A 27,819-nucleotide genomic window follows, 5' to 3' on the forward strand; every position below is an offset into this window, starting at 1 on the left:
AAAGACGAATGTAAACACTTTATTGTATCAAACAAACTCATTACAGATGTAACCTTTCACTGCTTTCTCGTAAAACTAGATTAGAAGCTTCCAATGCTTAACATGAGGTACACAATTTTTGAATTTTCTTAATAATTTCTTTTGTAAACACAGAGTTAGAGAAAAGAAAAGCTTTTCCAGGAATGTTAATCTTGCCTATTGTGGTCCTCAAAGGTGAAATGGAAATGACTGTTCATACTGAGGCTTATTCATTGGGTAAAATGTAAAGATAATGTAGAGATTGTCATCATTTCTACACAATAAAGCTTGATTGGTTCTTCTAATCGATAAAATGATTCAAGAGTTTTTTAAAAAAGTGGTGATTGTAGTGTAGTCTGGCCAAAGGGTCAAGGAAGGTGGTAGGAAGGTGATAGCAGACGTCTTCTCCTTAATTGTGAGTTTTTTATTTAGTGTTTTAAGATTAACGCGTTAACTTCTCAACAACAACAACAACAAAATCTGGATAAGGATCAAACCGGATTATCACAAAATTAATTAAGTAAGGCACGCATTGTGACAGCACGGCCTCTTTGTGTCTTTTCTCTGTGAATGCAAACTCTCCTGGCTTTTATAGGATGTCCTAATTTCTGGAGTAGCTACAGCTGTTAGAGGACTACTCACTCACTAAGGGGTGGAAACCCACATTTCCCTTTATACAAAGAAAAGAATCAAACTCTGAAATTAACCGTAAGGAAGTAAATCTGTGAATTTTTTGTGACATTGAATTTTTTTACATTGAAAAAAAAATTGATAGGCAAATAAAAATTAGTGTTAGAAATTTGATGGCTTTTAGAATTCAAAGTCTCATTCAGATGAAAAAAAAAAAAAAAAATTCAGTGTTAAAAATGCAAAGATTTTTAATTCAAAACCCGATGGCACAGATTTACTTCCATATAACCCTACCTCATTTACACAACTAAATTACTTTTAGATAAACAAATTGTATAAATCTAATTGCTGAAGAAACATTTAAAGTTCCAAAAGATTACATCAATCAAAAAAGGAAAATCCCCTCAGTTGGTATCGTCCAGATTTATGTGATGACATCATCACTGTGCGCCCTCTGTAGCTGCAGAGCACATGGCACAAAAAGAAAAAAGATGTTAATTAATGACCAAAAAAATTATAAATAATTAAACTAAGACTGAATAAAAATGATTTAGTCAACCCGGTTGTGTGTGTTGCTTTTAATTACTTAAAGCTTTGAAGTAAACTGTCACTAAATGTTGACACAAACTGATCTAAGATAGTACGCGTTGCAATGTTAAAAAAGCAAAAGTAAGTTATTGCTAAATAAATGTGAGAAATGCAATGTGACAGTGTGGTGAATAAAGAAGGGGTCTCATCCACTTTGTCACTGTGATATCTTCAGAATGTGTTTGTGAGATGGAGTTAGGTTCAAACAAGAAAGCCGCACACATTGTTGATGTTGGATTTGCTTAAAAAAATATGAATAAACAGTCCATTTCCCAACAATTGACCAGCCAGTGTGATGAGGAGCACGTGTGTGTGTGTCATAAATGTGAATTAATGGGCACAGCTTGTTGAAAACAACCTCAGATTTACTGTTTTGAAGCCTGTTATCGGAATTAAAATGGAACACATAAATATTGTGACTTGAATTTTGCGAGTAAATCAAATGACATGTTCACTACCCTGTCAACACCGTTTCTCCTACGTTTCCCTTTGACAGCTGATACTTCATCAGAAAACACCAAATACCAACCAGGGTTATTTTATCATACAGATATAGGAAATCATAAAGAATGAACACCAACAAAGCCTTTTCCATAGAATTTCACAGAGTAACAAAATTTACAACAATAATTTACCAAAATAGCATTTTCTGCAAATACACTTCTTTATTTTTATTTGAAAATAATTGCAAAGGAGAACCCACTAAATTCATCAAAGCGCTAAAAAAAAATATTTTTTTACAATTGTAAAAGCAAACCTTGATCGACCAAAAAAAACATTCAAAGGAAATAACATTAACTTATTATAGTTAAGTGGAAATGTATTAAGCTAACAATATCTTTACCTGTAAATGATGTGCTACCATGGCTGTGTCTATCCTCCTATTTACTGATATGCCTAATGCAAGCGTGTAAACTATCAGAATATTTTAGAAAAGCTTAGATTGTTTTCTAATTCAGGATCAACTCTATTCTACAATGACATGTACTGTGTTAACACAGATGTTTTGTATGAATTATTTGAAAATTGAATTATGAAGTCACCACGATACTTCAAGTATTTATCTTTAAATGTAAACCACAAATCTGACATGCAGTAAAGTTAAGGAAGCTTTAAGCTTCACTCTAACAACAATGCCTGAAAAGACATCAAATCATTAAATAATAAATGCCAATGAATAAGTTAGAATGCAATTGTTGTCTGTATAAGTTTCATAAATTTAAGGTTCAACACATTTCAAGAAGCCAAATCCCCCAGTGGAAAAATATGTATACATCTATTTTGTATGAAACTGTCAGTCAATCCCAATGTGCAACCGCAATTGAATATTCAGCCTTTAACTCTTGCAACAGTGTGGTGAAATATGAATTTAAAATTAGGCCTTTGGCTGCTTTTATTCATGAGGTAAAGAATTGTATTGCTTTCAGACAGTGCATGAAGCCATTTCATGTGTGAATAGGTGAAAAACCATTGGAAGGTTAATATTGACATAATAAATGACATTAGTTTCTAATTAGTGGCGGGGAAGCTAAACAAATATATAAAAGTAATATTCTCTTTACACTGGAATGTTGAAACAAAATAGTTGAAAACACATCATTGTTTTTGTCATTAAGGCCTGACTGTAGAGAGCCAGGGATGCCCTGATGATTGTTAGGAGTGAATTTGCAGAAACAATCGTCTGTCATTGCGTTGGTCTGACTGTACAGATTGTGTGGCACATGGGAGTGCGTTATTTCTTTTACTCCTTGTGGCATTTCTTTTCTTCTGCTGGATCACTGCTGGCTCCTGCTTTTGTCCCTGCGAAGAAAGACGTGTATATGTTAGATACAGTAAAGAGGCATCTCACGCCAGCGATCAAACGGAACAGGCTACAAGCTATCAAAAAGCTTTGATACGAAACAGAAAGAGCTGAAATAAACTGTTAATCATTTATTTTACTTGTCTCTCTTCCTCATACTGTTCACATGGTCACATGGGACTACACTGTAAGTATGAAAGCACCCTTAGTGTCACTGTTGTATTAGGATTTTTCAGTGATCGGTTGCTACTGTCTTGGGAGAGCAAAAGTGCGCATGTAGCTGTGGGGTGGGGCAGGGGGCGGGGGGTGAAGAGTTTTTACGACAGTGACATAACCAAAAGGAACGTTTAGGGGGAGCGCTAAGTGCAAGTTACTTAATTCTGCTTTAATGAGTTTGTATTCCTATAGGCATACAGTATGTAGGGTTGGGCATCGTTTCCGGTTCCAATTTCGATACCTTGTTTTGATTCCAATTCCAAACGATTCCAGAGTCTGATTTTTTTAAGAAGCATGGTCAAAAAAGTTTACATTTTTTGAATGAGTTACGTAGCTAACCAGAGGTCTTTCTGGATTAAATAGTCTGAACCTCTCCATTAATTTTAATCCGATGACCTTTTTTACTTTTTATGAACTTTGCTAGGAATTTCTCACAGGGCTAATTCGAACTAGTATCTAAAGATTAAGTTTATGAACTTGAATATAACTATTAGTTACGAGCTACGCAGAAACGCAAACACTGTTGGTGTTCGGCTGCTTCTTCTTCCGTTCAGCGGACTGAGTATCGAAAGTAGGAATTGAAACTTAAATATTTGAACAACTCCGTGAAAATCGGAAAGTTAGTCCTGGGACCAATTGATACTCGATGCCTAACCCTAGGCATACTGTATGCATACCTTATATGATCTAATGATGATAGTATTAAAGTGAAGCTACAAGCAAGAGATTGTAATCTAGGAAGTTGTAAAGATTTTTTATATATATATATATATATATATATATATATATATATACAGTATGTGTTTCTGGTGGAATACTACAAAGTGTGTGAAAATTATTCAAAAAAATGAAAGAAAATAGAAGCCTGCATAATTTTAATTTCAGACATGATTGGAAAAATAAAATAGAAAATAAACATCTTTTTTTTATCACGACTCTTTAGTCTAATGAAAAAGTGACCGGGAAAATTAATTACATTTTTGATAATTAACGCCCCAATTAATATGTGTCACATTGGACCCTGAGAATCATTCAAGCTCAGTCAGTCAACTGTAGATACATAACCTACTAAAAATTGCAGTCTTTTGGTAAATTCTGTCTTAATGCCAGACCAGCAGAGGTCTTGAAGCAATTCTCCCACAAGACAGAAACCAATAAACAAAGTAAACACAGGATTTCCCTCTAGCATGTGGCTTCCTCCCAGGGTATTTGATCCATAATGACTCTCTGTGAAGTTCAGATCAAAAGCCCCTTCAGAGATTTCAATGATTACACGCAAACAAGCCAACCATGTTGCATTCTTTAGTATGCCAAATAAACCCCTCATAGCGAACAGAAGATGAAAAGTCCAGAGATGAGGATGAGGATTCCCATCTAGAGCTGGACTCCTCTGCATACCTGCTGGTATGTTGTGTTGCTGTGATGATGGATCTGCTACATTGGTAACGCTGGAAAAATCTGCTGTTTGGATTGACAGAGGGCACTGAAGTCCACCTCCGGCCTCTGATAGACTCTCCCTTGAGAACTCTGCAGAAGACACAGAAATGAAGAACGGAAAAGATTAATGAGAAGCAGTGTTTTTTTTCGACTAAAAATGCTAATTATAGTTTTCCTCAATTACATTTCTTTAAGCAAATCATATCAAAATAAATGTATACTTTTGTCAACTAATAAGGACACTACTACTATCCTGTTAGCTTATAAACGGTAATTCAATCTTTATTTAAAAATTGCATGAACTCTTATGCTTGATATAGTTGAATATATCTGCAACAGATTTAGTCGACTAAAATTTTAAAGCCATTTAGGTGACTAAATCTAGATTATAAATTAAATATTCCTGATGACTAAATTTCGACTAAAACTAAGTTGCATTTTAGTCAATAGAAAATGACTGAAACTAAATCAAAATTTGCCGTCAAATGTAACATTGATGAGAAGCAGTTGTAGAATAGCTTATATAGTGAGGCAAGGCAATCAGGGAGATGAGCTTTACTTGTGTGGAGACAAGAGATAAATCTATACAATCCCTTTGCACTTACACACTGACAGGGCAGGGGGTGCCAGACACAAAAACAGGATAGCCCATAAACAGTCACAGAAACTTGGACATACGTGTCAAGTCTCCCGTTTTGGCCGGAAAACTCCCGTATTTTACCCCTCTTTCCCGCCATCGTCCCGTAATAGTAATTGCCAGTAAATATCCTGTATTTAATATAATAATAATTAAAAGATAAATAAATAAAAACATTTTTTTGCCTTACTGAACTGAACCCTGTCACTAGCCTCGTGAGATTAATGAGCGGCGACAAATCCGAAAACAACTCAGAAGAGAGATGGATGAATGTAAGGGTGAAAAAAACAAAGAACTGGTGTTAATACCTTGGAAACTGGGACAGAGAGTTTACCTTCCTAAAGAGCAGCAGGATGGGAAACAGTTACACGTTCTGTAAAATTAGTAACTGAGATTTTAGTGTCTACCGCAGTGGAAGGAACCGCAAAAGTCAGCATAAAAAAATCCACCAATCACAAGCGCCACAAATATACACTCATTTCAAAAAGTGTTAAAGGATGTAATTTGTACATTATTATTATTATTATTATTATTATTATTATTATTATTATTATTATTATTATTATTATTATTATTATTATTATTTAACTTAATTATACACTTATTTATTGTTTCTTTTTTCTTTCGTCTTTGCTAACGTTTTTATTCTTTTATTTGTGATTTCTTTTCTGTGGCTGTAACATAAGCAATTTCCCCCTGGGATTAATAAAGGAATTCTGATTCTGATTCTGATTCTGATTCTGATTCTGATTCTGATTCTGTTTCTGATTCTGATTCTGATTCTGCAACAAATCTATCTTAATCAGTCATTAGTGAATACCAGAAAACCACATAAGTGAGCATGATAAATTATAAGAAAATATGTAATGAAAATAAAATGTTAGTCTAACTTAAAGACAAGCAACTTAAAACTACCAGTAAATATGGAATGCGATGACTTGTATATGAATTGTAAGTATATTAAATGAACACGTGCTTCATATACCCATTTAGGTCTTAATTTAGGCTGTATTATACATATGCTCAGACTTAATTTGAAATAAAATGATCAAGATTTATATTGTATATCACAATTTTGAGAAAATATCTTGAGATATGAGTTTTGGTCCATATCGCCCAGCGCTCCTAGGAATGTTCACAGCATTTCAGTGTCAATAAAGGGAGGTCTACCAGATTCTAATTGAGTGTATGACAAGTGGCTATTTTAGATTTCCTTTACACTTGTATTAAAATATAAGGGATACTGGAGCTTGGTTGGGGTGGTGGGATGGCTCGTAGCGGGCACCAGACAATGTCCCTTATTTTCAAATCCAAAACTTGACAGGTATGGACTTGGAGAAAACAAAATAGAAGAATAACAAAATGTTAAGAAACTAAAACAAAACCTCAACTCATAAAAAGCTCCACCAAGGATAACAGGACAAACCCCAATCCAAAGTGACCCACTAGAAAGACTAAACAATAAACATGTAAACTAAACCCAAGGCAACAAACAATGACAGTACTCAACTGGAAAAATACTAATGGACAATAATTTGTTTTCACCGCAGCTTCTCTGATTGTGTCTAGCAAACTAATTTCAGCTCTTTTATACTGTAAACGCAACAATTTGCCAAGGCAATTATTACCTTTCAGTCCTCACAGCTTTAGAGCAAACCATGCAAACATTAGTATTTTTCTGAACCAAAAATAGCTTCTTCTACTCATGGTGCATTAGTCCAATACAATTACTGAGTGCACAGTGGACAGTGTCAGCTACATGCTGCAGCCTTTCCTGCCATTAAAGTGAATTACCTGAGTGGAGGTGAGGAACTGACCTCAGTTTTTCATCAGTGGATGTAAAGTTCTTGGCACTGAGAGTTGGTTTTATTTTTTGGTAAGACAGACTTTACTGTTGACATTGATGAGTAGGCTACAAGAGATTTTGGTTGAGTCAGTAGTTGTTGATTGTAGCCAACTACCCAATAAGGGATCATTTCATGAACTGATCAAGCCAAATGATTTGCCAAAACAGAAAATGTTGCATGTATGTTACTCTTCTATACTACTGTTGGCTAGTTAAGCCAACAGTAGTATAGAAGTCTATCATTCACATCTATGGCTGATTTAAAAATACCTAAAAGGAGGGATCCCTTCATCTTTATTTTGTATAAGAAGTTATTTGAGTAAAACCGTGACCCTTGTTCTCACTTTTAAACTGATACAATCTTGATAAAACTCTTAATTTTACTTCTTTGGACATAATTGGCACTTCCTACTTTTGGTATTTATCATGTTTAGCAAAGGCTTGAATTATTTCTTCACACTCAGTCATTAGAATGCAGCAGAGGACCTAACACAGGATTTATCCACCACATAATCATAATTACAATTTGAAATGGATATCACAACTGAGTTTCCTGAGTTTCCTGACCCCAATAGCCTCGATCCACCAAATGTGCTTGGATTCATTCATTTGCTACAAGCTGAAATGCAGATGATTTGACTGACAGTAATTATATTCTTATATTTCTTATAAAAAAGCCTATCATTGGAATTCCATCAGTTGAATCAGTTGGATGATCAGGATTGAATAGATAATAAGACACTAGTCACCCAACTCTGATTACCATTAATGTGGGCCATACAGTGCAAAACTTCCACACTCAAAATCAGAGCTATATCTAAGCTTTGTCTCCACGCCTACCTTCCATTTGGCAGCGCAGTTTCTCAAAAGCCTCTGCAGTTGGATCGTCATCGTGTGGGAGCTCGTCTCCAACGGGAACGGCTTCTGGGCTGGGTCTGTCCGACAGGCAGCTCTCTGAGGAGCACTCATCCCCCCCTCCCTGCTGCTGCCTGTAAAGATGATGCTCCACAAGGAACTGCAGCTCTAGGAGGAGGACGTGGAGACAGAACACGAGGGAGTCAAATGAAGGATAGTGAAGTCATCACGGACATGCATGGGAGCAAAGAGAGTGTGAGAAAGGAGAGTTAGACATGCTGGGAATCTAAAAAGAAATCCCATATGTGAACATAAAAGATTTAACATTTGATTTTAACTGCAACATTTTTTAAAACCTCTGCACAAAAGACTGACTGGACAAGTGAAGACAAGTGTTTAATCTCCTCTCTTCATGCTTTGATCTTTGTTTTCAAAGTTTAACTTTTAAATTAAAGTTACTGCATTAGATTAGATTTTTGGCAGGTTATTGTTGATGTAATGTGTTGGTTGATGGTTTTAAATGTTTTTACTGCTGATTTTTAATGTTTTTACTGCTGATTTTTAATGTTTTTACTGCTGATTTTTAATGTTTTTGCTGCTGATTTTAATGTTGTTATTGATGTTGAAGCTGTCGAATGTTTTCTGTTGCACTTTTTGATCATGTAAAGCACATTGAGTTGCCTGGTGTATGAAATGCGCTATACAAATAAATGCCTTGCTTTTTTCCCCCCTCCTGATTAAAAAAAAAAAAAAAAAAAAAAAAAAAAGAGTAAGAGATCAAATGAAATCATGGCTGGCAAAGCTGCCACTTTAAAATTAAAGAAGGTTTTGTATTGTCCTTCTTCTTTCCAGTGTTTATTAGCGTATTTATTCTCCCCCTTTGAAAAAATATTTTATTGAATTTATGTATAAAATTATTGGCTCGCATCAGGATTGGGACCAATTACATTTTTCAGTTACAATTACATGTTCCATTATAGCTCAATTACGATGTGCATTTTTTTTCAATTGCAATTAAATTTACAAATATTTTTTTTCCCCTGAAAGGCAATTACAATTACATTCTCAATTATTAAAGTTTAATTACAATTACTGATCTTTTAACAAATAATTCCATAAAAAGTGACCTTCCTCTTGTGTTAGCTTTCTGTTAGCATCTCTGATGATAACGGGTATGCTTTGACCCGTCTTAAATCAGTTGTAAAATAATGATAAAATAATTATCTGATTTGTTTTTCATCTCTTGGTTACCTTGTTAGGTTTCCTTATCAATTAAAATTGGTTTTAATATTTTTAGTGTGGACGCCTGAGCCTTTTTGCTCTCAGTACAGCCGTTGATTTCAATATGGTTCAACATGGTCCAATTATTTGAACTCAATTACAATTCAATTACGATTAAAATAGCAACTTTTTTTTTTCCAATTACGATTGCAGTTATAGTTACATCATAATTGCAATTAATTATTAATGACGCAATTACAATTATAATTTACCTCAACGCTGGCTGAGATCATCGATTTTATCTATTAATGACAACAGACACATGTTTTGATGATGTAATGCTAAACTTATGACAGATTTTATTTGCCGCACAGGATCTTTGATCTTTTTTATTTTATTTTTTTTATTTATTTTACTGCTGGGCAGCGCTATAAATATAGACATTTCCCATCAATATATCATTTAAACTGACCGGCACCAATTATGGCATGTCTGAAGCAGAGCTGTTATTAAACTGAGCTGGCCTTTGTGAGTGCTGGAGCACAAATGATAGTCTTTAATAACAGATTGTTTTATCACCATTTTCTCACCATCTTCTGTTTCCCTCACAGCTGCAGCTAAAAGAACATCTGCACAGTGCTGAACAATGGAAATGAACAGATTGTAATTATTAGATAATCATTATGTTTTGCTACGTATTTCATCCTCATGATATAAAGAGACAAAATAAGCTTTAGAATGAATAGACTTCTTCAGATACTGCAATAAAGCTCGGTAACGTTTTGTTTAAAATGAAGGTAATTCCATCCATATAACATATATGTTATTGTCACGTAACAAACCATTCAAAATATCTACAGAAAATATAGTGTTACGCTCATTGTTAATTAATGGTACTGTAAAAACAATCAAGTAAACGAAGTGCACACTATGACATTTGCTGCGTTTTAATTGTTTTGAAAAAAAGATTGGTGTCAGAACAGCACATACAGAAGTGTGTAGTATTCTACCTTTCATCGTAGGTGTTCCTTTTTGCCCTTTTCTCCGTTGCCTTGGCGAGTTCAACAAGGCTGCCTGTAACAAAGCAACAGAAATACACATTAGCTAAGTAGATATCTGTGAAATTATCACCACGGCTTTTTTTAGAGAGAGCAAATTGCCCCTTTTTTTAATCTCACGTCAATAAATCTGAATTCAATGCAATAAATATTACCTTGTACAGCTGGTTTGGGAGCCGATCTTCATCTATTTCTGTGAATGTAATAAAAATGAGTTCAGCACTAATGAAATACGACAAAAACATGTCCTCAAAACAATAAGCAGGTTAACATATGTTGTAAAAAAACTCACTCTCTGGTTTTTAATTGCTTTCCTTTCTTTTTATTTGTATTTTTAAGCTATCATCTCATTTCCTAAAGATAAAAAAACAAAGAAAAACAACAACAAAAAAGCAGACTGTTTATTAAAGGAAAAGATGCTGTTGATCCACACTCGACATGTCCTAAATAGATCCCAGCATGCAGCCATTCACCAAGAGACAAATGTCACTGTTTACACAAACCCCATAGAAGGCAGTAAATGTGTGAAAATTACAAGATATAGGCTGACAAAAAGTTCATTTATATTAGTAAAAGCAGACGATGAAATGTTGTTGTTGTTTTTTGTTTTTTTTTGTTAATTTAATACATTGGAAATTTACTTCAACATTGAAAAAAGAGATTTTCAATTTCCATTTATATACGTCCATTAGTGATAAACATATGAGTTTGATGACTCAATGCTCTACACAAGGTTTACTTTCATAAACTACATTTTTTTTCAAACATTGCTAAATTATTAAATTTTATCCTGCTTTAAAAATAAATGAACCAACAATTTAAATAGAGAAGTGTTTCTCGATTAAGATGTCAAGTGCAATTTTTTAAAAATTATTATTACTCAACAGAAAATAACATTCATTCAGATTCAATGTTTACGTTTAAGTATTTAGATCTGTGTGAGTAAAAGAAAAGAGGAAATCCATGAACATTTGGTGAACGAGCAAACTTTGCTGAGAAAGACTGTTTATCTGCGAATGTGTATTTTCTCTACCTGTTTAACATTGATGAGCATCGAAAATAAGACACGCACACTTTGAATTTACACTGTAATGTACACAAACATGAACCTATATTAATATATTCATTGAAACTGGACTTGTCTCACATGATGAGGAAGATGAGTAAACTCCACTCAAACACCTGGGACAGATACATCTATGGATTTACTTTCAAACTAAATATCTCACAAAATATCTGATGCAGTATTTAAAGTAGTCACATACTATGGAGGCTTAGCTGGAAGAAAGCAGAGTGACTTCATACACAGTATGAGGTGATGAACCAGATAGAAATGAATACAAATGTCAATAATATGAAATCTAACACTGTGGTTGCTTCAACAAGGACTCAAATAGAAATAGAAATAGATATTGTTTGGCATAGAAAGAAACCTAATCATGGAGGTTTTACTCCATTTAAACCTCCAAACATATTTTTTTCTAGGCCACTTCCTTGTTGCTTGGTAACCTATGTTTCTCCAGGCACTGCATGCCAGAGAACATGCATATAATAATCCCATGGTGTGCTCTAACTTGTCTTAAAATTTTTAATTCATTTTTCCTTTTTTTTGCACCAAACATCAGCCTCAGTTATTGGCCCTCAGTGCATGGGGATAGCCTCTAGATTAGATTTTCAGTGGAGTATATCTCTTGCTGCAACTTTAGGACGGTTCGTGAAGCTAAATCTACTATTACTCGACTTCATGACTTAAGTGAAAATACAGATAAATACTCCTCACCAAAAACGACTCCAAAACAAGTAAATGTAGCTTCGTCAAAACATTACTGAAATGAAATTACTGAAGTATTTGCATAAAAACTCCATAAGTAATAAAAGTATTTAACATAATTATTAATATAACTACAATTAAGAAAACACTGAGCCCAATATGTCAAATGTTTGTAGTAACACTGTGTCGTGTTATATTAACTATAACATTTGGGTTTGTGTTTATAAAACCGTGACATTTATTTATGTATTTATTCATTTATTTAAAGGCACAATGCAGACTTTTTGACCTAAAGAGTTGACCCATTTGAGTTATTATAAATGATTCCTCAGGTCAATATACAGCGCTTGACAGTATCAATGCTCCGAGCGGGGATTCCCTCTTGAAATACCGCCCATGTAAGTTTGGAGACACGGACTATCTTTGGCCAGGTCATGTGACCTGGAGAATGCCTGGAGAAAGTTTCACTTTATGGTAGTCACGTGACCACATGCTCGGATATACATAGTTCCCATGTGAAGTCACAACATACAGGCATTTCCCGACCTGGCGCCATTGCTGAAACGAGTTAGCCTCTGTTTACAGCCAAAAGAGCACAATATGGTAGTTTCGGTATGGTAGTAAGGGAAGTCGGTAAGTCAGATCCGTAACGTTGGGATTAGGATTGGCTCTCAGGGCTGGGTCGGTCGGGCTAGAGTGCAAAGCGGAGCCAGGCTTGCGCCGCGGCTGGAGGAGCAGCCGCTGCCGGTCCTATGGCTGCTCTTTCAGCAGCGGTGCAAGTCCAGCCCCGCTTCGCACCCGAGCCAATCCTTATCCCAAAGTTACAGGTCAACTACTGTCTGCATACAGAATCAAATGACAAGGGAGGCTGGCCCGACTGATTGTTTGTTGATTTTTGCGATAGTGCTGCGGCACTTGTGGCCACTAGGGGCGCTTGATGTGAAAGTTACAGGTCTTGCACCCCTAGTGGCCAAAAGTTACACAGTGTGCCTTTAAAATAAATCTAACCAACTATTAAAAACTGTTATTGTCATGTCTGAGTGTCACAAGGTGTATTTATTTAAAGCCATACCGCAGACTTTGTGACCTAAAGAGTTGACGCATATGAGTTCTTTTAAATGATGCCTCAGCTCTACAGACAGTGAAGGATGGGTGAGTTGTAGCTTGAAGTCAATTAAAAAGTTCAAATTTTTCAATTTTGAGCGACGAGGTCACCTCGTCGCTCAAATCACGCAAGTCACGTCGCTTGAGGGAGGATAACTTGAGGTCGCGTCATTAACATTGATTTGAATGTTATCTAATCACTTAAGTCACTCCATTCGCGTTCGGTGTGAACGTACCTTCAGGCATTTCGCGCAAGCGACAGATTCCTACGTACAAATATAGTGAGTCGATGGTCTTTCTTCAACCAACAGGTCAACTACTGTCTGCAGACACTATCAAAAGACAAGGGTGGCTGGCATGACTGACTGACTGTTTGATGATTTTTGCAACAGTGCTGCGGCGCTTGTGGCTACTAGGGGCGTTTGACATGAAAGTTACAGGTCAAGCACCCCTAGTGGCCAAAAGTTACACAATGTTGCTTTAATAATAACTAAAGAACCAAAAATGCAACGTTCAGAGCCTCTTTTGTTGAGTTAACCAGACAGAAAGTTCAATTACTTCCAAAAAAAGTAAAGTATAGATACAGAACATTTTAAATTTAGTATTTTACTTTGTTACCGTCCACCATTGGCAAAGCAATGACACACTGAACACCTGACAGTTCATACTCAGTTGCTTCATTGTTTGCTCATTTTTAAACAGCAATTACAATTATTTAGACAGATTACCACATCATTTATTAATATGGGGTCACGAATCCTGCAAGTCTTACAGACTTATGGGTAAACGCATACAGAGACATTACATGTAGTGCACTCACTGTATTAGTATGGCATAAGTCAGCTCACATATATAAATACAGCTCAATTAAAATAAACCACTGTGTTCTGTCTCGATTTGAGGAATCAAATGTGTTATTTTGGTTTTTTTTCTTCTTTATCTAATAATATCAACTGTGCTACTTGCATAATTAGAAACATATGAGCAAGTTACTTTTTCAGTATAAACATTTCTACATTAACTATCTCGGACTTTAGGGAATTAATTAGCCAAGGTCCAAATTTACATTTTCCTTTCAAAACCACAGATAAAACATCACTACAGATGTACCACAACAGCCTCATTAAAAACAGAAAAACCTTTTTTTTTTTTATTATTATTCTAAATAATACATTTTCTTTCTTGTTTCACTCACTGCAAGATATTTCCCCTAAATCATCTTCTAACTAAAGTTACATTTTTGTCTAAATAGAAATCATTTGACAGGCTTTTCTGTTGGATAAGACATCATAGTTTTTTATTCTGCTTAGTCATAGTTCAGTTTGCATCTCTGCTGTTTGCTGTTCCTCTCCTTTTGGGGTTCACAGTGCATGTAGGCAAGAAATCTGCAGTGTACTAAATAATACAAGGCTTCGTCATCATGCAGGGCACACCATAACTGCTTCTCTTCATCATCATCATCATCATCCCCCCACATCTCCACTTTACTCATCCTCAGATTGTGTCTCCATCACTGATTTGGTGTCTATAGTTCTTCTATTTTCAGCTGATGATTCTGTCTCATTCCATGTTACATACAATTTAAGTGTATATACCGGCATACATCTGTAATGAATAAATATATTATTTTTAAAAAATCACAGATTTTAACTGATATGGTTTTAACACACCTTGTTTACCGACTCGTAACAATTGGGATCCATTAAATGCTGCCGTCCTGGCACTTATTTTGACACCACAAAGCCCACAGTATTTTCACATTTCTCGCAAAAGTTAGAGTCTGCTAGCTTCATCTGATTCATTAGCAAAGCTTAAAATAAATAAAAAGATAAATACAAATCTCCATATCATATGTCGTTGTTTAATGACCAATATACAGAGATAACCCTAACTTTTGATGCAAGTCCTGCATACAATTGTACAAAGAAAAACAAAAAAAAGTAGATACTATGATTTTTGTTGTGAGACAAAAGAGCGAATGAGTGGCTGAGAGGGTCTCACACACACACACACACACACACACACACGCACACACACACACACACACACACACACACACACACACACACACACGCACACACACACACACACACACACACACACACACACACACACACACACACACACACACATTGTCTAAGATTGATTATTGATTAACAGTAATATGACACCCCAAGAGAGAAAAGCAGATAGATTTGATGATGACATTATGTCACTGAGTCACAATGCTGAATAATGAAATGCATCAGATGAATCATTAAAGATTATAGTCTCATAGAGGAGACGAGCTACAACTACAGTAAACAGACGTGAACACTTAAAGGTAATGAGGAGTCTGGCAGAGCGAATACTACTGTAACAATGTAAACCTGCAGGTGTTTCTCTCGTCTCTTTACACACATTTTACCAATTCAATGTTTAAATCATACAATGTTAAAGCCTGATATTCTATTGTACAAAAAACTCTGGTAATTCTAAATAGTGGCTACAAGTAATAATTAATTTACAATAATAATAATAATCATCATCATAATAATAATAATAATAATAATAATAATAATAACATAGTGTTTGTGGAAAACACACCCATCTACATCAATAACATTACTTTAACCTTCACCGCTTCACTTCACCATTTTTGAATTTTTTTTTTAAACAAGGATGGAACTTACACAATGGATGATTCCATTTAATTTTTGGAGGGAATCAGGATCAATATACTGATTCTGGATCAGTTTAAAAATTGGTAAAATCCTAAACTTCATATCTCAGTTCATATTTAAATTAAATTCAACTTTATATAGTGCTAAGTACAACGATAAGCCATCTGATAGCAGTTACAAATATGAAATTGTTAAGAGGGAGCCATCTGCCTCGACTGGTTGGGGTCAGTGAACAGAAAGAGGAGAACAGATCAGGATAGAGAGAGTGAACATCAAATTGATCGATCTTTATGAAATTAGACTCACTTATGTTGGTTTGGTTACTCAATTACCCCACTGAGTTTCAGCCAGATCAGATCCATTTCATTGCAATCTTTCAAAAAAATGTGGTGTACCCATACATTTGCAGTAGACCTGCATTGTTATTATTGGGGATGTAACTGTCTTACAAGCCTTTAAAGTGTGAATGATCCTGCACAATAATCAGTATCACTGATTAAGATATCAATATCTGGCAATAGAAGATAAGTAAGGGCTTGGTGGAGGTTTGTTCTCTTGTTTCATGTGCTTCACCCATACAGACAGTTTGCATTTTGTAGAGAATATAGTACATCGAACATGCAGTATTTAACACAATTTCTCTTTTATCATTCCACCAAAGACAATTAAGAAGAAACGTTAAGTGGGTTATTTTCTGCTGAGACTTCAGATATGAGATATTTTTACATGCTCACTGACCAATTACTGAATAAAATTATTCTTTAAAGAATGCACATAATAAACAAAGAAAGTGTCTATTTGTACGGTTGCCGTACGGACAATCCCCGGTATTGAAACGGTTACCAAAGTACAAGTATGTAGTGTTTTAGGGTTAGGATTAGGATTAGGTTCAGAGTTAGAGTTAGGGTTAGGAACAGGTTTAGGGTTAGGGTTGGTTATACCAAATATCGCAACAATTTTTAGGGTTAGGTTTAGGTTTAAGTCTAGGTTTTGGGTTAGGGTTAGGTTATAACCCAATATCGCAACAATTTTTAGGGTTAGGGTTAGGGTTTGGTTTAGGTTTAGGATTACGTTTAGGTTTAAGGTTCGGGTTAAGGTTAAGGTTAAGGTTAAGGTTAAGGTTAAGGTTAAGGTTAAGGTTAAGGTTAGGTTATAACTCAATATCGCAACAATTTTTAGGGTTAGGGTTCGGTTTAGGGTAAGGTTTAGTCTTAGTCACGCGACCTAAACTGGCCAATGACTGACTTATCACGTGACCTAAACTGGCCAAATAGGGGTGCTGCGTACGGATAGAATGTCGATATATTGATACGGCAACCGTACGGATAGCCACTGCCATAAACAAACAGATCACAGCCTTTACTGAACACAATAAAGCTATTTTCAGTTCAGTAAACACGTATGCCATTTAAATGCAACAAATACATTAATAATATGAAAGAAATACAACAACAACATCCATTCACTCTATTATTCATCTACGAAATTACCCACTGCTTCTCACTTGGAGATACTTCCTCTCCCCATGTTCCCGGATGAGTTACTACACCCACACTAGTACTAGTACTCTCATTAGATCCTGCAGTGGTTAAGTTTGCACACTCACACAGTGCAACAGGAGAGCAATAACGCAGCTGGATGGGTGACTCACACAACGGAGAAAGTCTCTGGAGCTTTACAGATCTGTTTGATCACTAAGGTCTCTTCAGTGGATAAACACACTCTCTACTGCTTTAATGCAGTAGAGATCATTCTCTAGTTGTGTAAAGAGGTTCAACTTGAACTCCAAAGGAATTCTATAAACATACGAATCAGTGTGTAGTAGTAACTAAAACAAACTACTTATAAAAGCTAGTAAATACAGACATAGAGAAAAGTGCAATTGTGTCAGTAGGGTGAGTTTAACAGAGAAGAGAAAGAAAACATCACAGAAAACTTGAGCCAGGATCAAGGTCGATTATAATTGTTATTGTGTAATTGGTAGTTCATTACAATTATGACGTAGTTACAATTGTAATCATAATTGAATAGTAATTGAGTTCAGATAATTGACTTTGTAGTTGTAATTGGCATGAACATTCTATAGAAACTGTCAATTACAATGTAATTAAACACAAAACTGGGGAACCATGTTACATACGTAGTTAACAATTATTAAAATATCAAGTTTACCTGTTGTTTCTCTTGAAGATCATTCTACTATGCAAAAATAATTTGAAATTGAGGGGTATACTGACACAAAAAAGGCACATACACCACACCAAAAATATTCTACCAATATTTTCAATGATAAGGAAGCCTAACAACGTCAAAAAGGATGAAAAACAAATTTGAGGATAGGAAATTGTTTTAGTGTTTTTACAGCTGCTCTATGACGTGTCAAAACTGACTCGTTATTTTGTGAGATGCAAACACAAGAGGAAGGTTAAATTGTATGCGCTTATTCATTAAAGTCTTAGTAATAGTGATTCATTGTAATTGAACTTTAGTAATTGAGAACGTAATTGTAATTGACTTTCAGGGGAATAATAATAATAGTAATCAGAATTGACTTGTAATTGAACATGGATGATTGACCCCAACCGTGACTTGAGCTATACGAAGTTATAGTCAGAAAAGCAAAATGCATGAGCTGATTATTTGTCCTAGATTCAGAAAAAGTAAAAGTTTTTCTTTTGTTTTTATTCTTGGTGAAACAACACCTGAACTTTGACAGTGAACTCAATGTGGGCTTTACACTTTGTCTTCATACTTGTAATAAAACTGCCTTATATAACAGCACCTGTTGCAAGATAGCAAACACTAAGGCTTTGCAATGCTACTGTAAACCCATTTTAGGGCAGGACTATTCCTGCCTCAGGACATAGGCTATAAGCTTCCTCTATTGAATATTTTTGCAAAGGCAGCACCACCAAATGTAAACCTCCATTCTCTGATAATAAAAGTCGTTAAAGACTGCAGTGCCATATCTGCCTATAGCTTACAAATAGAGCAGGTCCAGCTCAGTGAATGTAAACAGGTAAAACTTGTCTTAGCTTGGGCAATAGCTTTAGTAAATGCTCATCACTTCTTGATAAAAACCTGACACTTTACATTATCCCAATAAAATTCCTACTATCAGTAAAACTGTTGACAGTGTAGCTCATTCATAACCAAATGTGCGTTTACAGTTTAGTGACTTACCAGGTGAGGACTGATCACTGGACGCCACCAATGTGGCCGGTGTTGGTCTGCGTCGTCTGATCTGTGAAGGTAGAACAGTTTAATAAATAGTGAGAGTTGACCAAAAAATACTTTTTCACTACAAATAGTGGTTGACATGACCCTGTCTAAAATGTCATTGGCCACCCTGAGTGCCACCCCATCCAGATTCACAAAAGACAAATGAAATTGTAGCTTGTAATTAGGTTTTTTTTTGTATTTTTGTTCTTGAAACAGTGAAAAATCTACAACCTTAACTAATTATAGCATTAACTACATATCACATGCATTTTTTTTTTCTTTGACACATTTTTTTGCTTCAACACATAAGGGAAATGGCCATGTTGCAAATAATTATATCATTTAGGGTAAACAGTATTTTTAACTGGGATTTTAAGTGGTTGTTTTATAATTTGAAATTTGGTGTGCCACCATAATCCGAGTCTGTGACCCCGCAGTGCACCCCATACCGAGATTTCCTAGACCCGCCCCTGGACATGATCATAATACCCAACACTTCACAGCATTCCCTTTCATGCAGGATTCTGTTTTATAAAAGTAGTAACCCTCACAATCAGCAGATCAGTCCTATAATATAGGCTACATTGTAACTGTGTTGAGAGTCTTACATAATATGGCTCTGCTGTCTTTGAACTAAGTGTGATAAAAAGTGCTCAGTAATGAATTCATCGCAGAATAAAAGCAACATGGGATGCTATTGTGCTGCGGAGCAATGGTGCAATCAGCCACCTCCTTTAAGTATCGTGGCCAACAACAGCAGAAGTGGGGCCCAATCTGCATTATTGTTATACTATCTATATTACAGTATATAATGTCTAAAAATGTTACAACTGAGCTGTAGCATAAAAAACACTCAACATGCAGAAGAAAATGTATATTATGAAATAGATTTAAAAAGTTTTAAAAATCTCTCGGCCAGCTATACATCATGCTCTTCTTTGCAAGTGCTTTTTCAATGACAGAAATACAATTATAAAAAGTATATAAATATATAGGAATTATATGCTCTTTTATTTCCTTCTATTCTCTTAAATACAAAAATCCTTTTGCCCTTGTAAATTATATTTAACAGTTAATTGTGAGATTAACTAATAACCTAAGCCTAGGGTCATAAAAAAAAGGCACTTTGTGTTATGGTCACCCATACTTTGCGCAAAGATCTATAATATTTAATCTTGTATACCCGTACTTCAAGTATATACTGTAGCTATGCAGTATAAGGTGGATTGGGGTCTTGAAAAAGCCTAACCCAACTTTTATACAGAAAATATGTATTTATCTCACAACATTTCCCTCAAAGTATTTGTTCAGCACATGCCAATATAGATTAGGTTCCTATACGGAAAAAACTATTGGTCAAATTAAACTGACTTTGTCACACAGCCAATCACAACCATTTGATGACAATAACTTCAGTTATGTATTATTATCTCAACCTTTTTGTTCGCACTTGTGTGGCGCATTATACTGTAAATAGGCCTTCCATGCCCACATGTTTTTGCTCATGTTAACAAAAAAAAAAAAAAAAACGTTTCATGGACTTTTGTATACTGTGTTACCTCAAACTCCTATTTGTAATTGCTATTTTTGTTTTTTTGTTTCGATGTAAAAGGTCCAATTCTTCACCATTTTGAAGACAGAAACTACTTTTAGTCTTTACTTATCTATAGATAACTGTCTTGTCCAAAAGTGCAGCAGTATTTGACATTGACACACTCCTCCAATCATGCACATGCATACAAAACATTGGCTGACTTGGCTGCTGATTGTCAGTCTCAGCTCTTATTGTATCTCTTTTAAATGCCTGTGCACGAGAGAGAAATTAAAGCAATAAAAAAATAATAATAATAAAACAATACACTGCATTTATTTGTCAGGAAGTTGTTAATCACAGCCCTGGAAGCCCAAGGTTAAATTAGTTTTTTGTTGCAATCTGCAGGTGTGACACTAAAATAAATACAATGACTACTGGAATTTAACGAAAGACTTGGTATTTACTAAAGCTGGATAACAGAACAAAGACAATCATCTTTTCAATTCAACTTTCAGTTCAACTTTATTTATATTGCGCAAATTACAGCAAAAGTCATCTCGAAGCGCTATCAAAAAAATGAAATTCGTAATGAAAAGGGAAAAAAAACCCAAATTGTGCATAAAGCAGTAATCATGGCTTCAGTTTTTATCGCCTGGCTGTTGTTCTGTTTGCTTTTCTTCTTCTTTAGTCGAACATGGTGATAAACCAATATCCCCTCTGAGCAAACACAAGACAGAACTGGAGCTCGGAATTGATTAGCTTCACAGTGTCGTGACATGTTGTACAGATGTAGCAACAGACATAATGGACAATAATGAAAATAATCACAGCCACTGATATCTTTGCAAAACCGTCAAATTTGGTCTCCAGATTTCAAAGCTTTCATTAACCTATAAATCGAAATAGTGGCACTGTTACGGCTGGTGCCTTATTGTGTTTACTGTGTTGGTGGAGGAGTGAGAGCTCTTCCACAATGTAATATCTATCCAAATGAGCAGGACAGCAGGGAGTGGCCATCACCAAGGATGCTGATTGGGTCTCCCCAGGGTGTGGCCCTACATAAGGACTGTCTACCCCAGAAGCTGGTGGAGAGCAGTAGTGGCTGGGTGACTCTCCCTTGCTTGCTGTCCACCAAGAGTGTATCTGGCTGTGGGAAGTGTGTGTGTGTATTCAGTGTCCCTGCACCAGCGTTTTGAGTTATTTCCTTGAATTCAGTGTTCCTGGTTTAACCAGCGTTTTGAGTTTGAACTGCACCTGGAATTATTGTTTGTATTTTGTAAAGAAGCTGTAGGGGTGAGCTGCCATTTCATTTCCTGTTTTCTAGTGTTTTTGTGTATAGGCTTAATATAGGAGTTTATTTATTATTTTGGCCTTGGTTCACCCTGACGTTTATGCTTCTGTTTTTGTGTTTAATTGTTGGGAAATAAATGACCTTGGCCTTATTCAATTCTCTGTGTTTCTTTTAAATGTGTTTGTTCCTACCCTAGACCAGGGACGTAACAGGCACAAAAGACCTAATGGAAAATAGACAGTGGCTGCCATATCTTTAGTACACAGCAAAAATTGTTTCTGCTTTCAACATTCATTCATCTTTAATACACACTTTATGTTGTGCAGGTTTACTGTGCCTTGAACCCAGTGTGAGCCAGAAAAGGCACCAGGGACCCCCGCAACTCCTGCTTTAAACACTTTCGAGTAGATTGCTGATGTTGTACTGCATGAACAGTAGACGCCTGTCAGCATTTCAGGGTGGTTCCCTGCACCACTACAACCGTCTCTTTCCACGTTACTAACGTCAGCTGAACACATGATGCAGCTGAAGGGGACATCTTTTCAAAGTGGAGCACTGTGCGGATGTGGATATCAATGAACAGAAAAGGAGCGTTATAACCTCCATCACATTCATAACACCAGAAAGCAGGATGAAGTTCTTGAGTTGCATTTGTATTTAGCTCCACGGATTGCAGTGTGGGGTATGAATGCAGATGTATCTCTAACTGAAGAAAGTCTACTTGTCAGGAATCAGAGCAATTTCCTCACATGCAAGCTTCTGATTTCCTGATATCACATCGATGATTTACTGCCAACCTACTGCTGTCTGCCTCTCTGCTTGCAGGAGAGTTATTAGTCTGTTTTTTATTCAGATTTAATTAGGATAGTGACATCTACCTCTCTGTTCGACATTGTACATTTCCTTTTGTATTCATCCCAAAAAAAGAAAAGAGTAAGATGAAGGAATTGTTTGTTGAATGTCATGCCAAAGATGTAATGAAAAATATTGGAACCAAAACTGCCTCTACTTGAGCACTAAATCATTTCTTCATTTTGATTAATTCTGTGAACAACCTAAAAACCCCAAAACTGATATCAAACTATTATAGTGTATTATCTCAGCCTACCACTCTGTATTTGTATAAAATCTGCCCAAAATAATTTAAAGGTCTGATCAAACAATGAATTAAACTGCCTTCTTTTAAAAGTGAAGGGTGTGTAGTTAAAGCAGTGCGTCACTGGCCTCACTTCATATGTAGATTTGAATGTTGAGGGGTAGCAGACAATTAACCATAGCTAGAAAATATAGGTCAAGCCCATGAGGCTGCAGTAAGCCGAAGTACCAAGTTGAATATAGTTGGAAGAGATATTTAATACATTTTTTTTATTCAGAGAGAAGGTAGTTGGATCTACTTTTGTGACATATGTGGCCAACACAACTAACTAGATGTGTTTTCTGGTTCAAATCTACTCAGAACTAAATAAAACATCATTTTATTATTATTCCAATTCATAGGTCAAAGATGCATTTGGAGGGCTACAGTGTGGGGCTTTTTTTGCTTGAGCTACAGCTTCTATGGTCACTTAAACCTCATAATTTCTAAGGATCTGATAGGACAGTAATGAATGAGTAAGTGTATGAGCCACAAAATCTGCATTTCAACACATTGGCCCTTTTCTCCTTCAACATGTGCTGAGAACTGTAGTTTTATAGTAAATGTGCTATCAGAAAGCTCTGCAACTAATCATCACTAATACCCAACAGCGACGTAGGTCATTTTAAAAATCTTTGGTTTGTTAAACTGGTGTTGTTCACGTTTGTCTGAGGTTTGGCACAATGTGTAAACATGTCATAATGAGTAAAACATTTCACCTATTAAAGATCACTTTTTCTGGAATCTATTCATAGAATCAGAAAAAAATATCAAATTTTTTATCAAATTAGAAAATCAGGACTGCTCACCCAGATGCACATTTTTGTGGTATTTTGTCGAGAAAGAACAAAGATGAACTATAGAACAAGAATAAAGAAAGATATAGGCAAAACAGTACCCACCGGTACAGCATACGATCTTAAAAATGACATCACATTTAAAGTAGATTTAGTTCGGACTCTCACTCTTTCTGCTCGCGTGACATGTACTGCCACTCCCAGCAGCGTGTTCGGCTATCTTTTTACGACATGTCGCACAAAGCGTTAAAGGACGGGATTGTACAACTTGTACAACTGTTTAAAATATCCGATCTCGTAATTTTGGCTAGTATCAAACCAATTTCAATACTGAATATTGGATCGGCGTATGCGGCGCATCCTTAGTATTTTGCACCACTCACACCCAAAAACACATAATTTACCGGAGAGAAAATCTAACTAACCACTAGTAAGGGTTCAGTGACCTCACTCTGGTACAGTCAGCTTGTGCTCAGAAGGACAGGAGGCAATTTTGGTGTTTGACTGTCTGTGATACCAGTAAATGTTAATAACATAAATTTGTGTTTTCTGTTGGAATGTAAAAGGAGGGAACTGAAGTTTAGTTTTCACTATTTTTAAGTTGAAGCATTTACGGAGCAGTATTTACTGTAGGCTTTGTGGCAAAACATAAATGGTGTTTTGTTTTTTTGTTTTTTTCTGAGCAGCTCCCTGGTATTATATCATTTATTATAAGCTTCCTTATAAATACTAGCAGTCATTTTGTATTGAGTGAAATTAGATCTTTTGTTCAAATATGTTCAATATCACGCGCTAACATTCCAACTGTTTGTGTAATGTTACCTTAATTATAATGGTTAGGTTCCAATCCATGTGTGAATAAGATCATTTCAGATCAGATTGGAGGGCCAATGAATAAAAGAAACATTCACAAACCTTTTTTTTTCCATTAACAGTACTTATTATGAAAAAAAGAGTGCACAAGAATGCACAGAGAATCAAATTGTTGTCCGAAAAGGCAAAGTGTCCTTGAAAGCTGAACGTAAAATGTTGCATTTTGGAAAACATTAATATTTTACGTTGTTGACAGACTAACTGTTAAATAACAAGATGTATTTAGATAATTATATTGTCTTCCTTCAACGTTGATTTAGTTCATGTAATAATATATGTTGTGTCTGTTTATATGCTCACTTATTGGTGTAAAATATTGTTCAAACGTTTCGTTTTCAAACATCGATGCAAAGGATGTACAGTACATCAATACAAATTGACAGTGACAATTCAACATAACATGTATTTGAAGTCTTTTTACTGTTAACATATTGCTATAGCTAATGTTTATTTGATGGTTCTCTATAGTCATTTAAAAAGCTTTAGCGCTGAGGGGAATGTAATGTTTGCAAGACAATCTGGGCAGCAAGAAGAAACAGTTTTGGTCCCATCTGTCTCTCATTCTGTTTACAGCTTGTGTTCCCTGGTCATAATGTTGTGTGGGCAGCTGTGCATTAAACCGCCTTTACTCTAATGTAAATGTTAATATCTATATTTCGGGAGATTTTACACATTTGAAATCCAAGTTATACACAAAACTAATATCACACCAGCTCACCTGTTTTACAACTTAGCGACATTAATATTAAGCCTTAAAATCAGACCCTCATGAAGCTCAAACCTAGTGCCAGGGTTGGGGTCAGTTATAATTGTAATTGTAATTGGAAATATCTGTTGCTGCTGTAATCATAATTGAATTGTAATTGAGTTCAGATAATTTAGTGTAATAGTAATTTGCAAGAACATTTACAATTTAAACGCAAAACTGTGGAACTATTGCAGTTATATGGCTTACACATACGTAGTTAACAATTATTAAAAAAAATATGTTTCTTGTAATTTTTTCCCGCTACCTGTCACTTCTTTTGAGAATCAATTCATCATGTAAGAAATTTGAAATCTAGGGGTATAGTGATACAAAAAAAGGTTCAGGCACACACACCAAAAATATTAATACCAATATTTTCATTGATTAGGAAGCCTAACAATGGAGAAACATATTAAATGATAGATAATATTTTTTTGTGTGTATTGCACAGCTGATTTAAAACATGGGTCAAACTGGCCCGTTATCATAAGAGATGCTAACAGGAAGCTAACACAAGAGGAAGGTCACGTTTAATGGGCTTACCTATTAAAGGCTCAGTAATTGTTATGAATTGTAATTGAACTTTTGTAACTGAGAACATAATTGCAATTGACTTTTACAGGAACAATGATAGTTGTAATTGGAATTGTAATTGGATGAAATGTCGGTCACCTTAATCGTAATTGAAATGTAAATAAACATGGATAATTGAAGATGTAATTGTAATTACAATTTGCAATTGACCCCAACCCTGCCTACTGACATCCACTTTACACACATGTTTCGGGAAGGGTTTATTAAGTGTTTGCTGGCAGTCCTTGAGGCTTATTCATAATGAATGACATATCCTGTCTATAATATATTTATTAAAAAAAAGGAGAAAATGGGACGTGCATATGAGCTGCATCCACTGGGTTTTTCACACTCCTGCAAAAAGTTCTCGAACATCTCAAAGTGGATGTTGAATTATATAATAAAGCCACTCTATAAACTCTGACAACAGATAAACAAGAACACCTGCCATATTCACATCACACTTGTACTAGTCATTTTTCATAAATGAACTTTTTACCCGAATCTCCTTTGTGAGGTACAAGCAGTCAGTGACTCGATACAAAACACCTCCACCAAGTCCCTGGAGACACATCAACATACTGCAGCAGCAGCCCATTGAAACGCCTCGGCTCTGCACAGCTGCTACAGTGGCAGCCTGGGTGGTGAAAAATAAATCCATCTTTCCTTAAACTGGCATCAACCCTGCCATGTTTAACAGAAACCTCCTACGAGTAATAAAAAGACAATGGAAATGTGTCTTCTTTAAAGAGCAGGAATGAAACAGTACTTGGGACACATAATGCTAAGTTACCCAGCAATCACTGCAGCTGCTTTTTTTCCTTATTAAGTCATCAAAGTAGCTTCTTTTATACCTTTACTACAAAAGGGTTTTATTGATGTCAAGAATACAATTAGAATAAAAAGCCTTTAAAGTGTTTGCAGTGCTAAATGACACCCCCCCCCCACACACACACACACACACACACACACACACACACACACACACACACACACACACACACACACACACACACACACACACACACACACACACACACACACACACACACACACACACACACACAGACTCTCCTCATCCTCCTCATCCTCTTCCTTTCCTCCATCCTTACCTGTTCAGCTGCCTCTGGGTCCAGGTGGGTGTCCAGCAGGGGGACGGTGAACTGGATCTTCCTCGGGCTCCCAGTTTCCATTGTGCCAGTCTGTCAGGATGCAGGACAGGAGGTGTGTAGGAGAATGTCTGAAGAATGAAGCAACAAAAAGAGGCTCCAGCTCAGGGAGACAAAAATGAATATTCGGAGTTAATATGTGTATATTCAAGCTTCAACAACACTTTTTTTTTTTCTGAGCTGTCTACTTCTTTTTCACAGATCTATCTCTGCCTGCAGCACCTGCTGGTGTGCTGGTTCTATCGGCTCCTCTTCTTTCTCTCTGTGTCTCCCAGGCTCTCCTGACTCAGGCAAGGGCATTGTGGAAACACCTCTCCTTCACTCCCATTCGCCACGCCTGACTCCTCTTTGCACAAAGTCCCACCCACACTTCATATTTCTCTATCTCTGGATTGGCTGAGGGTCGATCTGCAGGAAGTCCTATATAGATGGGAGGGTGAGCTCCATCTCTCTCCATCTCTCTCTCTCTCTCTGCAGTATTAAATACATACAGAGCATACTACAAAGCAGTGGTAAATTTAACACCAAATTTTGGTTTAGTTTTAGTGAAAGTATATTGACTAAAATGCAATTTATGCCTTATTTGCACAGGATTACTTTTACCTAGGGACCACATGCGATTTGTAATAATT

The 27,819-nt window shown here is 35.9% G+C and overlaps 1 protein-coding gene across 1 annotated transcript; it reads right to left on the reverse strand.

Moving 5' to 3' along the window:
* On the reverse strand, positions 1–27,525 carry LOC114463527 (protein phosphatase 1 regulatory subunit 1A-like). The gene is made up of 8 exons (XM_028447137.1): positions 27,410–27,525; positions 27,131–27,258; positions 19,029–19,089; positions 10,463–10,500; positions 10,260–10,323; positions 8,014–8,196; positions 4,652–4,780; positions 1–3,036 (listed from the first exon to the last, which is right to left on the reverse strand). Exons 2-8 carry the CDS (start codon positions 27,209–27,211, stop codon positions 2,978–2,980), a joined length of 615 nt encoding a protein of 204 aa, XP_028302938.1. The 5' UTR covers positions 27,212–27,258; positions 27,410–27,525; the 3' UTR covers positions 1–2,977.
* Positions 27,526–27,819: the final 294 nt, after the last annotated feature.

The sequence above is a fragment of the Gouania willdenowi genome, chromosome 5, assembly GCF_900634775.1.
Source record: "Gouania willdenowi chromosome 5, fGouWil2.1, whole genome shotgun sequence".
In the NCBI taxonomy this organism is placed as follows: Eukaryota; Metazoa; Chordata; class Actinopteri; order Blenniiformes; family Gobiesocidae; genus Gouania; species Gouania willdenowi.